Consider the following 12,351-nt stretch of genomic DNA (forward strand, 5'->3'; position numbering starts at 1 on the left):
CTAGATAACAATTTTCAAGTCTTGCCATAGATTTTCAAGCAGATTTAAGTCAAAACTGTAACTCTGGTGGAAAGCGGACTGAACCAGGTTTTCCTCTAGGATTTTGCCTGTGCTTAGCTCCATTCCGTTTATTTTTTATCCTGAAAAACTCCCCAGTCCATAACGATTACAAGCATAACCATAACATGATGCAGCCACCACTATGCTTGAACATATGTAGAGTAGTACTCAGTAATGTGTTGTATTTGATTTGCCCCAAACATAACACTTTGTCTTCATGAGAAAACATTTTTTGCAGTATTACTTTAGTGCCTTGTTGGAAACAGGATGCATGTTTTGGAAAATCTTTATTCTGTAAAGGCTTCCTTATTTTCACTCTGTCAATTAGGTTAGTATTGTGGAGTAACTAGAATGTTGTTGATCCATCCTCAGTTTTCTCCTATCACAGCCATTAAATTCTGTAACTGTTTTAAAATCACAAATTGGCCTCATGATGAAATCCCTAAGTGGTTTCCTTCCTTTTCGGCAACTGATTAACGAAGGACGCATGTATCTTTGCAGTGATTGGGTGTATTGATACACCATCCAAAGTGTAAGGAATAACTTCATCATGCTCAAAAGGGACATTCAATGTCTGCTTTTTTATTTACCAATAGGTGCCCTTCTTTGCAAGGCATTGGAACATTTCCCAGGTCTTTGTGGTTGAATCTGTGTTTGAAATGCACTGCTCAACTGAAGGACCTAACAGATAATTGTATGTGTGGAGTACAGAGATAAGGTAGTCATTCAAAAATCATGTTAAGCACTGTTATTGAGTCCATGCAACTCGTTAAGCTAATCTTTGATCCTGAACTTAATTAGACTTGCCATAACAAAGGGGTTGAATACTTATTTACTCAAGACATTTCAGCTTTTCATGTTTAATTCATTTGTAAAATGTAAAAAAATATAATTCCACTTTGACATTATGGGAAATTGTGTGTAGGCCAGTGATAAAAAAACAAAACAATTTCCATTCTTGGTGAGAAATACAAATAATAGAGGGGGATAAAAAGCATCACTTCCAATTTTGCAGTTATTATTAATTTGCCGTTTCAAGTAGCATCATATAGAACATTCATGTTCAATGTTGTAAAATACAGAAGTTCCAAGTTGAGGCCAAATTGCATCAACATATTAAGTTTAAATGCATGCATCAAACAACGATAATCTAATAGGATAACAATCTACCGTCAAACTACATGGATAGAGGTTACAATACTGATGTCTAACACTTTATTTAGGACCTTGTGAAGATGCTGGAGGAAACAGGTACAAAAGTATCTATAGCCACAGTAAAATGAGTCCTATATCGACATAACCTGAAAGGCCGCTCAGCAAGGAAGAAGCCACTGCTCCAAAACTGCCATAAAAGAGCCAGACTACAGTTTGCAACTGCACATGGGAACAAAGATCGTACTTTTTGGACAAATGTCCTCTGGTCTGATGAAACAAAAATAGAACTGTTTGGCCATAAAGACCATCGTTAAGGGGGAGGCTTGCAAGCCGAAGAGCACCATCTCAACCGTGAAGCACGGGGGTGGCAGCATCATTTTGTGGGGTTGCTTTGCTGCAGGAGGGACTGGTGCACTTCACAAAATAGATGGCATCATGAGGCAGGAAAATGATGTGAATATATTGAAGCAACATCTCAAGACATCAGTCAGGAAGTTAAAGCTTGGTCGCAAATGGGTCTTCCAAATGGACAATGACGCCAAGCATACTTCAAAAGTTGTGGCAACATGGCTTAAAGACAACAAAGTCAAGGTGTTGGAGTGGCCATCACAAAGCTCTGACCTCAATCCTATAGAATATGTGTGGGCAGAACTGAAAAAGCGTGTGCGAGCAAGGAGGCCTACAAACCTGACTAAGTTACACCAGCTCTGTCAGGAGGAATGGACCAAAATTCACCCATCTTATTGTGGGATGCTTGTGGGAGGCTACCTGAAACGTTTGACCCAAGTTAAACAATTTAAAGGCAATGCTACCAAATACTAATTGAGTGTATGTAAACTTCTGACCCACTGGGAATGTGATGAAAGAAATAAAAGCTGAAATAAATCATTCTCTACTATTTTTCTGACATTTCACATTCTTAGACTAAAGTGGTGATCCTAACTGACCTAAAACAGGGAATTTTTACTTGGATTAAATGTCAGGAATTGTGAAAAACTGAGTTTAAATGTATTTGGCTAAGGTGTATGTAAACTTCCGACTTAAACTGTATATAGATGCTTGGGTCATTTTCGGTCACTCACAGGGCAGATATGCCATCAGTTTCCTCCTCCACCTGTAGCGATACAAGATCAATTAGATGTGATAATTTATTAAAGATTAATAAATACATAGGCTACAGTACAGGGACATGTTCTCTCACCGTAGTCTCTACAGCAGTAAAGGGACTCTGGCTCTGTCCGAGCTTGTTGTACCCACTCTTCTCCACAACCAGAAGAGAGAGAGAATGTCCTTCCTCCTGAACCAGAACCATCACATCCTCCAGACAGTTCTCCTCCATGTTCTGTCCGTTCACCTCCATCACAACGTCCCCTACCTGTAGTCCTGCTCTACTCCCAGAGCCCCCCAGTGCCACCTAGAGGACCCCAAAAAATCAAGGTAATTTCCATATTAGAAAGCCAACTGTATCATTTCACCTCTTTAAAGGCCCAGTGCAGTCAACATGGTGATTGTCCTGTGTTTTATATACATTTCCACACTAAGAGGTTGGAATAATACTGGGAAATTGTGAAAATTATGATAATGCAGTTTTGGTGTAAGAGCTGTATGAAAAGACCACCCTGAATTTCTGCCTGTTTTGGTGGGATGGAGTTTTGGTATAAGTTAATAGACCAATAACAGAGAGTTTCAAACCTCTCTGCCATTAACAGCTAGTTTTCAGGTTACATATCCCTCCCATTAGGCCCCTCACTCAGACCACTCCCAGACAGTCCTAGCAAAATTGGTGCCTGAGAAATTGTTCTTTGCTAAGAAGCTATTTTTGTTTCTTTTTGACCATATAAATAGAATAAGATAACAGTAAGGTACTTCATTTCTATCCAGAAATTATTTGATATTGACATCAAAACAGCTGCATTGGCCCTTTTTACCTTACATTGGGCCTTTTTACCTTACATTTAATGAGAAATATAATTATTCTCAGCTCTTTGTAAGTACAATAATTCAGTGCTATCTCTGGTTTGAGTAAAAAATGAAAAATTCACTTGTGATCCTTGAGCTGCCCACCAGCTAGTGTGTATCCATGAGTGTCCTATGGTGCCCTACCTGGCTTACAAAGGTTCCAGGGGTGTCCTGGACACAGCCCAAGTTGATGCCAAAACCCAGAGGTCCTTTCTGGAGAACACAAAGCCGTGGACTGGGCACGGGACTAGGCACAGTGGGCAGCACCACTGGTTCTTCCTTTGGAACCTCCACTACAACTGGGAGTGGTGGTGGGGCTAGGTTCTCAGTTTCCTTTACCTGTTCAACTGCATTACTCCCACAGAAGAGCAGAGGGGACAGATCCAACTGAATGGAGTAAAATAGGGTACATAACAAAGAGAACAATCATTAACTCATTAGATGTACTTTATATGTTTAATGCCTGCTTACTCTGGTTATAATTTAACCCGGAACCCAGAGTAGCCTAATGGTTAGATCGTTGGACTAATAACCGAAAGGTTGCAAGTTCGAATCCCCGACTTGACAAGGTACAACTCTGTTGTTCTGAACAAGGCAGTTAACCCACTAGGCCGTCATTGAAAATAAGATTTTGTTCTTAACTGACCTGCCTAGTTAAATAAAGGTAAAATAAAATGTAAAAAAAGTCAAGGATGTTTATTAAGCCCTACCAAGTTGTTACATGTTTTAAAAAAAACAATTCTAATAAAATGCAACAGTTGGACAATGGAAGACATTCCAAACTTTTAGACATTTTATAATCCATCATATATTGACTGAATTACAGCAAATAAATAATTTTACTGGCACGTACTAATAATGAATGGAGTTCAGGGATTTTGGTGGGAATTCAGGTATTCAATTTATTGTAAAATGTAACTTATTTTTAAATGTAACTTATTTTTTTAAATGTAACATCTAATTTGTCGACATTTAAATTGTAATAAATTATTACTTTTTTTCAATTACACAAACAATGAACACCCATCAAATTAAAGTTATTCTCTATTTTATGATATAAGTGATTGAGACAGTGCTTAAAATCCCAGACTAATATTTAGCATTCCTGAAAGATAATGTATTCCATTGAGCACATTTCAGCCATTACCAGGATGTGTTTGACAGGTCATCACAAACATTTCCGCGGCCGTAGCGTTAATGGAAAAACGACAGGCACAAGCCAGAGTATGAAAGAGTCGCAGAAGTAAAATGAAAGCAATCCATCCAGCAAGATTTAAGTGACAAGTGGAGTTTGCACCCCTCAAACACAAGAAATTGATGTCTGAAAAAGACAGATCCTCAAATGGGCGGGGTATGCACGTTGCTACAAACACACTTGGGATGACTGTGGTCACAGCTACCTGTAAAACTCTTGGCCACGGGCTGTGATGGTGGTAAGGGTGACCTGTTGGCAACTCTTCCGTACTCTGTCCACTATGTCCTCATGGCCCAGTGACTCCACTGCCTCTCCATTGACCTCAAGTAGCAGGTCTCCTTCCTCAATGCCTGCCATCTCAGCCGGGCTGCCTTGGTCTACCTCACGCATTACGTGGGCTAAAGAAGGAAACCATTTTACACACATACACTGATGGTTACAATCTGGATTATAGATATACACTACCGTTCAAAAGTCAGTTGTATTGCTTCCTTACAGTTTTCAGCTGTGCTAACATAATTCCAAAAGGGTTTTCTAATGATCAATTAGCCTTTTAAAATGGTAAACTTGGATTAGCTAACACAACATGCCATTGAAACACAGGAGTGAGGGTTGCTGATAATGGGCCTCTGTATGCCTATGTAGATATTCCATAATAACTACAATAGTCGATATTATGGAATATCTACATAGGCTACAATAGTCATTACAATAGCCAGCTACAACAGTCATTTACAACATTAACAATGTCTACACTGTATTTATGATCAATTTGATGTTATTTTAATGGACAAAAAATATGCTTTTCTTTCAAAAACAAGGACATTTCTAAGTGACCCCAAACTTTCGAACGGTAGTGTAAGTGTATGGGTAAGTGTATGGGCCGTGTATGTGTGTCTTGTTTTTACCCTAGCGTTTTTGCTATTGCTTGTGTCAAAGCTATTTCCTGCATATGGTATGCATAGTTGAGTTTGTTTGTACATGTATCATCATCCCTCTGACCTTTGCATCCTGACGGTGTCCTCTCCTCTCTGAGGAGGAAGCCATACCCCTCGGGTCCAGGGACCAGCTGGAGTTTCCTGGGTGTATGGGGCAGGTTGTGGTGGGAACCAGCCAGGGTGGGGAGGATGGGCATCCGCCTGTGGGCATAGCTCTGCTCACTCTCACTGTCAATCACCAGGATGGTCATGTGGTCCCTGCACTTCTTCACCTGCACACAATACATGGACAACCTGTATCAGGCCGGTCATGTTCATTAGGCACCAAACGGAAGAAAAGGGCTTGAAACAGGGAGTGACTATCTGGACTTGTCCAATAAGAAACATTGGTTTTCATTTTCCATTTCAAAATGTTTTGATGCCCTAATGAATGTTACCCAGATTGCTCAAAGGCTGGTCCATTCAATGAAGGGAGGTCTGTCTGTCCAAGTCCACCTACCATCTTGCTGAGAACAGAGTTTGTGAGCTCTGACACTGTGTTGCCATCGATCCACAACAGGCGGTCTCCCTGACACACCCCCGCTCTCTCGGCCGGACCCCCGCTCACCAGGCTCACTGAGATCAGTCCCTTCTCCCCTAGAGGCAGTTCACATGTCATGACACAAAGTCAACAACCATTCTACGACCAACCAACCAATCAACTCTGATTCTGATTAATTCATAATTTCATAATTTGTATCAATGCCCTCTCAGCTGCAGTCTCGCATACCTTCCACGGGCAGGAAGTTGATTCCAAAGCCTGAAGATGTATCTCTGATGATGTGGCAAAGCCGGGGCGGGCTGCAGCCCTCTCCTCTGTGTTCTCTGGCTAGGGCCTGGAGATCATGACCCTGTGACATTGCCTGGTCGTACTCCTCTCCATCCAACACCAACAGACACAGCTGGCGCCCACTAAGCTTTATACGCATGGCCACCTGACTCACACAAAGAGACAGAGACAGATATACAGTGGGTATCATAAGTATTCACCCCTCTTCACATTTTATTGTGTTACAAAGTGCGATTAAAATGGATTTAGTTGTCATTTTTTCATCAACCATCTACACAAAACACTCTGTAATGTCAAAGTGGATTTAATTGTTTTTTTTAAAGATGAATGAAAGATAAAACACTAACATACCTTGATTTGATAAGTATTCACCTTCGTGATTCAATACGTTAGAAACACATTTGGCAGCGATTACTGCTCTGACTCTTCGTGGGTAAGTCTATAAGAACTTTGTCCACTATGGACATATCTATTTATTATTGCCATTGAAATGTTAGCTGTTAAAATTAGATTAAACAATAATATTAAGGGATTAGAAATCCGTGGCTTAAAAACGAAGGCGTACGCTGAAGATTCATGTTTTATTTTAAAACCACAATTAGAATCTCTCCACGGCCTCATAGAGGATCTAGATACTTTTGCTAACCTCTCTGGATTAAAACCAAATTATGATAATGGGTATTGGATCACAAAAAAATTCACATTTTACATTACCGTGTAGTTTACCAATTAAATGGTCTGACGGAGATGTGGACATACTCAGTATACAAATCCCAAAAGAAAGAAATGATCTCACTCCAATACATTTTTATAGAAAGTTAGCAAAAATAGATAAGATCTTGCTACTGTGGAAAGGAAAATATCTGTCTATTTGTGGAAAAATCACCCTGATTAACTCTTTAGTCATATCACAGGTATATTCTTAAAAAAGTATGCATATCTATATAGGTTATATGTATGTATATATGTGTATATGTATGCATACGTGTATGTATATGGATATACACTGCTCAAAAAAATAAAGGGAACACTAAAATAACACATCCTAGATCTGAATGAATGAAATAATCTTATTAAATACTTTTTTCTTTACATAGTTGAATGTGCTGACAACAAAATCACACAAGAATAATCAATGGAAATTCAATTTATCAACCCATGGAGGTCTGGATTTGGAGTCACACTCAGAATTAATGTGGAAAACCACACTACAGGCTGATCCAACTTTGATGTAATGTCCTTAAAAGAAGTCAAAATGAGGCTCAGTAGTGTGTGTGGCCTCCACGTACCTGTATGACCTCCCTACAACGCCTGGGCATGCTCCTGATGAGGTGGCGGATGGTCTCCTGAGGGATCTCCTCCCAGACCTGGACTAAAGCATCCGCCAACTCCTGGACAGTCTGTGGTGCAATGTGGCGTTGGTGGATGGAGCGAGACATGATGTCCCAGATGTGCTCAATTGGATTCAGGTCTGGGGAACGGGCGGGCCAGTCCATAGCATCAATGCCTTCCTCTTGCAGGAACTGCTGACACACTCCAGCCACATGAGGTCTAGTATTGTCTTGCATTAGGAGGAACCCAGGGCCAACCGCACCAGCATATGGTCTCACAAGGGGTCTGAGGATCTCATCTCGATACCTAATGGCAGTCAGGCTACCTCTGGCGAGCACATGGAGGGCTGTGCGGCCCCCCAAAGAAATGCCACCCCACACCATGACTGACCCACCGCCCAACTGGTCATGCTGGAGGATGTTGCAGGCAGCAGAACGTTCTCCACGGCGTCTCCAGACTCTTTCACGTCTGTCACATGTGCTCAGTGTGAACCTGCTTTCATCTGTGAAGAGCACAGAGCGCCAGTGGCGAATTTGCCAATCTTGGTGTTCTCTCGCAAATGCCAAACGCCCTGCACGGTGTTGGGCTGTAAGCACAACTCCCACCTGTGGACGTCGGGCCCTCATACCACCCTCATGGAGTCTGTTTCTAACCATTTGAGCAGACACATGCACATTTGTGGCCTGCTGGAGGTCATTTTGTAGGGCTCTGGCAGTGCTCCTCCTGCTCCTCTTTGCACAAAGGCGGAGGTAGCGGTCCTGCTGCTGGGTTGTTGCCCTCCTACGGCCTCCTCCACGTCTCCTGATGTACTGGCCTGGACACTACGCTGACAGACACAGCAAACCTTCTTGCCACAGCTCGCATTGATGTGCCATCCTGGATGAGCTGCACTACCTGAGCCACTTGTGTGGGTTGTAGACTCCGTCTCATGCTACCACTAGAGTGAAAGCACCGCCAGCATTCAAAAGTGACCAAAACATCAGCCAGGAAGCATAGGAACTGAGAAGTGGTCTGTGGTCACCACCTGCAGAACCACTTCTTTATTGGGGGTGTCTTGCTAATTGCCTATAATTTCCACCTGTTGTCTATTCCATTTGCACAACAGCATGTGAAATTGATTGTCAATCAGTGTTGCTTCCTAAGTGGACAGTTTGATTTCACAGAAGTGAGATTGACTTGGAGTTACATTGTGTTGTTTAAGTGTTCCCTTTATTTTTTTGAGCAGTGTATATATTTACCCCCAAAAATATATGGGGGATTGGAAATGATGCAGACAATTACATTGATGGAAGCAACAATCTTTTGGCAATTTTAAGCTTATCCAACCCTTAAATTATTATTATTTTTTTAATATAAAAAAAAGAGCTTTGCACACCTGGATTGTTTTAAACATTCTTCATGCTCTGTCAAGGTGTTAGGGATCATGGCTAGACAGCCATTTTCAAGTCTTGCCATATATTTTCAAACAGATTTAAGTCAAAACTGTAACTTGGCCACTCAGAAAGTTCCTGACAGTAACATTCACTGTTTTTTTATGGTAAGCAACTACAGTGTAAATTTGGCATTGTGTTGTAGGTTATTACCCTGCTGAAAGGAGGATGCTCTCCCAGTGTCTGGTGTAAAGCAGACTGAATCATGTTTTCTTCTAGGATTTTGACTGTCCTTAGCTCCATCCTGTTTATTTTTATTTAAAAAAAAACTCCCCAGTCTTTGCCGATATCAAGCACATCCATCCCATGATGCAGCCACCATCATGCTTGAAAAAAAGGAGGCAATTACTCAGTCATGTGTTGTGTGGAATTATCCCCAAAACGTAAGGCTTTGCATTTAGGCCAAAAAGTGTATACCTGTGCCGTGTTTTTTGCAGTATTACTTTAGTGCCTTGTTGCATGTTTTGGGGGTATTTTTATTCTGTATATTTTTGTTCTTCTTTTCACTCTGTCATTTGGGTCATTATTGTGGATTCACTACAATGTTGTTGATCCATCCTCAGTTTTTCCCATCACAGCCATTGAACGCTGTAGTTGTTTTAAAATCACCAATGGCGTCATGCTGACCATCCATGAGCAGTTTCCTTCCTTCCTGTCCTGCAGCTCAGTTCAGAAGGACCACTATATCTTTGATGTATCCGGGTGGTTTAATACATCGTCCACAACATCATTATTAACTTGACCATGCATAAAGTGATATTCAATGTTTGATTTGTTATTGTTACCAATCTACCAATCACTGCCCTTCATGAAGATTTCAAAAAGCTCCCTGGTCTTTGTAGTTGAATCTGTGCTTTAAATTCAATACTTGACCGAGGGACCTTACAAATGTTGTATGTTATGGGGACAGAGGAAGGGGTAGTCATAAAAATCATGTCAACCCCTAATATTTCACACAGACTGAGGCCATGTAACGTATTATGTGATATGATAAGCCAAATTCTATTCCTGAACTAATTTAGGCTTGCCTAAACAAAGAGGGTGAATACTTATGCAATGACTATATTTTAGTTATTTACTGTCCTTTTTTATTAATTTCTACAAATTTGTAGAATTTTCTTTTCACTTTGACATTATGGAGTATTTTGTGTAGATCAATGCCAAAAAAAATCTAAATTACATATATTTCAATCCCTCTGTAAGGCAACAAAATGTGAAAAAATCCAAGCGGGGTGAATACTTATGATACCCACTGTACAAGTTAGAATGTTATGTTCAGTCTAGGTGCCTTTTTGGCCAAGTCTCTCTTGAAAAATAGGTATTTTGACAACAATGGTAAACCTGTTAAAATCAGGGTAAAATAAAAGCAAAACATGTGTATAATGACCAATATTTTAGGTTAAATCCTCCTTAAAAGTCGCTCTAGGTCATCGGCCATCTGACCTTTGGGTGTGTCATGTTATCCACAAAGCCCTCATTGACCTCCAGGAGTCGATCCCCGTCTCTGAGACCGCCGCGCTCCGCCACCCCCCATGGCGTCACATGTCTGATCACATGACCAAGGCAGCCCCTCTCCATACGCAGGTGGAAGCTGAAGGACTCACCCTCTTCACGTTTAAGAATGCAGAGACGCAGTGTGGGCCCTGAGCAAGGCTCTACAGGGGACAGGTATATAGAAGGAACAGTGGACATACATTTAAAGTCTATAGTCTAAAGTCTATAGTCTAAAGTTAAAGTCTATCGTATATCATCTTTCTCCCCAAAATTCAGAAGAGGTGAAAGAATTGAGGTGTGTAATGGAAAACACTAAAGGGGTAGCCTACCTGCATCATCTGAGATGACCATTGCTGGGTTGTCTATTCCCTCCTTAGGATTGAAGGTGAATTTCCTTTGACATAAAAGATAATCATTTTATTTTTCAGAAATGAGCGATCAAGTTGCAAATCACCACTTCACGAGCCATTGAGTGAAATTTCAACAGTACAGTATGTGGCCCCATTACGTAAGTGCAATCTGTGATCATTTATCTGGGGGTCTCTCAGTGACAGAGAGAGAGAGAGAGAAAGAGAGAGAGAAACAGAGAGCGAGAGAGTCAGAGGGAGTGAGAGAGAGAGAGAGAACAATCTTAAAAGTCAGCAAATCCAGGCTCAGAGTTTCATGTGTTACTGTGTTTCCAAGGTCTTCAGGGACAGAATGTGCAGAACAGCACTATGAACTGCTATGAAACTTAGTTTCTATTCAGCCAAATAAGTATACTCAGGACTAACATAAACTTGAATGTTTCCAATTCAACTGATCACTTGCTTAGGCCAACACATGTATTTATTCACATGCAAAAACTGGAATAGTGCAAAAAATTGGAAAACAGTAAGGGTAGATTGTGAGGAGGAGAGGAACAAAACTTACCTTGTTAGCTCTATGACCCCCACAAGACCTGAAAGAGAACATCACAACACATCAGTCAGTTTAATAGTTTACAGCAATTGTTGATCTCATCAGTGTGTACGTTTCTTTATGTGAATCTGAAGACAAAATACATTTGATCAACCTTTACCTTGCAAAAAACTAAAAAATCTGTGAATCCTAATTACCTACTTTTCCTGACATCCATTTACACATTTCAAACTGGTTGACCTGGTGTCGACCCACTGGGCACACACTGTTTGAATCAATGTTGTTTCAACGTAATTTGTCAACTCATTATGATGTGGAATCAATGTGAAAAATACATTGGATTTGAAAAAAGTTATAATTTTGAGGGTGAAATTTCAACCATAGGATTATGTATGTCATCATGGTAACCAAATTTTCAACATAGACACACCTTGTATAAAATATGTTGAAATTGTACCTTTAAAACAATGTCAGATCTTCAACATTATATCCACTATCAGAACAAAAAACAATAGGCTGGACAGCACCTCCAACTGGAGAATTTATCTACCTACAGCTACCCTTTGGTCTATTTTGTCACTGACTATTACCAATGTGCTATCGTGAGAATGAGTGTTGAGAGGTCTGCACTTAAAAACAAAATAGATTATTTTCATTACAAAAGGTAGGTTAAACAGAGAAAATTAAATGTGACCATACTTTATCACTCATACATCATCAATTATGGTATTTAGGCCTAAATAGCATTACAGAGTCATCAACAGCTATTGTTTCAATTCAACCCAGAATTCAACTAAAAATAGACAATACAATAGTGTGACACAGATAAATATGTTGGTCACGATTTGATGTTTTGAGAAAGAGATATATTTTTGTTCTATCTATTATGTTTTTGTATTGGTTGTGGGGTTTTTTTCGTGTTTTTGTCTTCATATACCTCCAATGGGAACAATGTTATCCAGTGTGTATCACTAGGGAGAGCTGCAGGGGAATTAGGGTTTAGAGTACCTTCTACAGCAAAAAAAGAGTCAGAAACTGCCTGATAGAAAAATAAACCTC

General features: G+C 40.3%; 1 protein-coding gene across 1 annotated transcript; it reads right to left on the reverse strand.

The window, feature by feature from the left end:
* Positions 1–317: 317 nt before the first annotated feature.
* Positions 318–11,336, reverse strand: nherf4b (NHERF family PDZ scaffold protein 4b; the record flags this gene model as incomplete). The annotated part of the gene is made up of 9 exons (XM_082973798.1): positions 318–2,629; positions 3,319–3,583; positions 4,575–4,767; positions 5,372–5,579; positions 5,807–5,943; positions 6,077–6,263; positions 10,342–10,553; positions 10,722–10,786; positions 11,305–11,336. Coding segments are annotated over 9 exons (1,539 nt in total), but the record flags the coding sequence as incomplete, so codon positions are not given.
* Positions 11,337–12,351: the final 1,015 nt, after the last annotated feature.

Source organism: Salmo salar, chromosome 04 (genome assembly GCF_965601325.2).
Source record: "Salmo salar chromosome 04, fSalSal1, whole genome shotgun sequence".
NCBI classification, from domain to species: domain Eukaryota; kingdom Metazoa; phylum Chordata; class Actinopteri; order Salmoniformes; family Salmonidae; genus Salmo; species Salmo salar.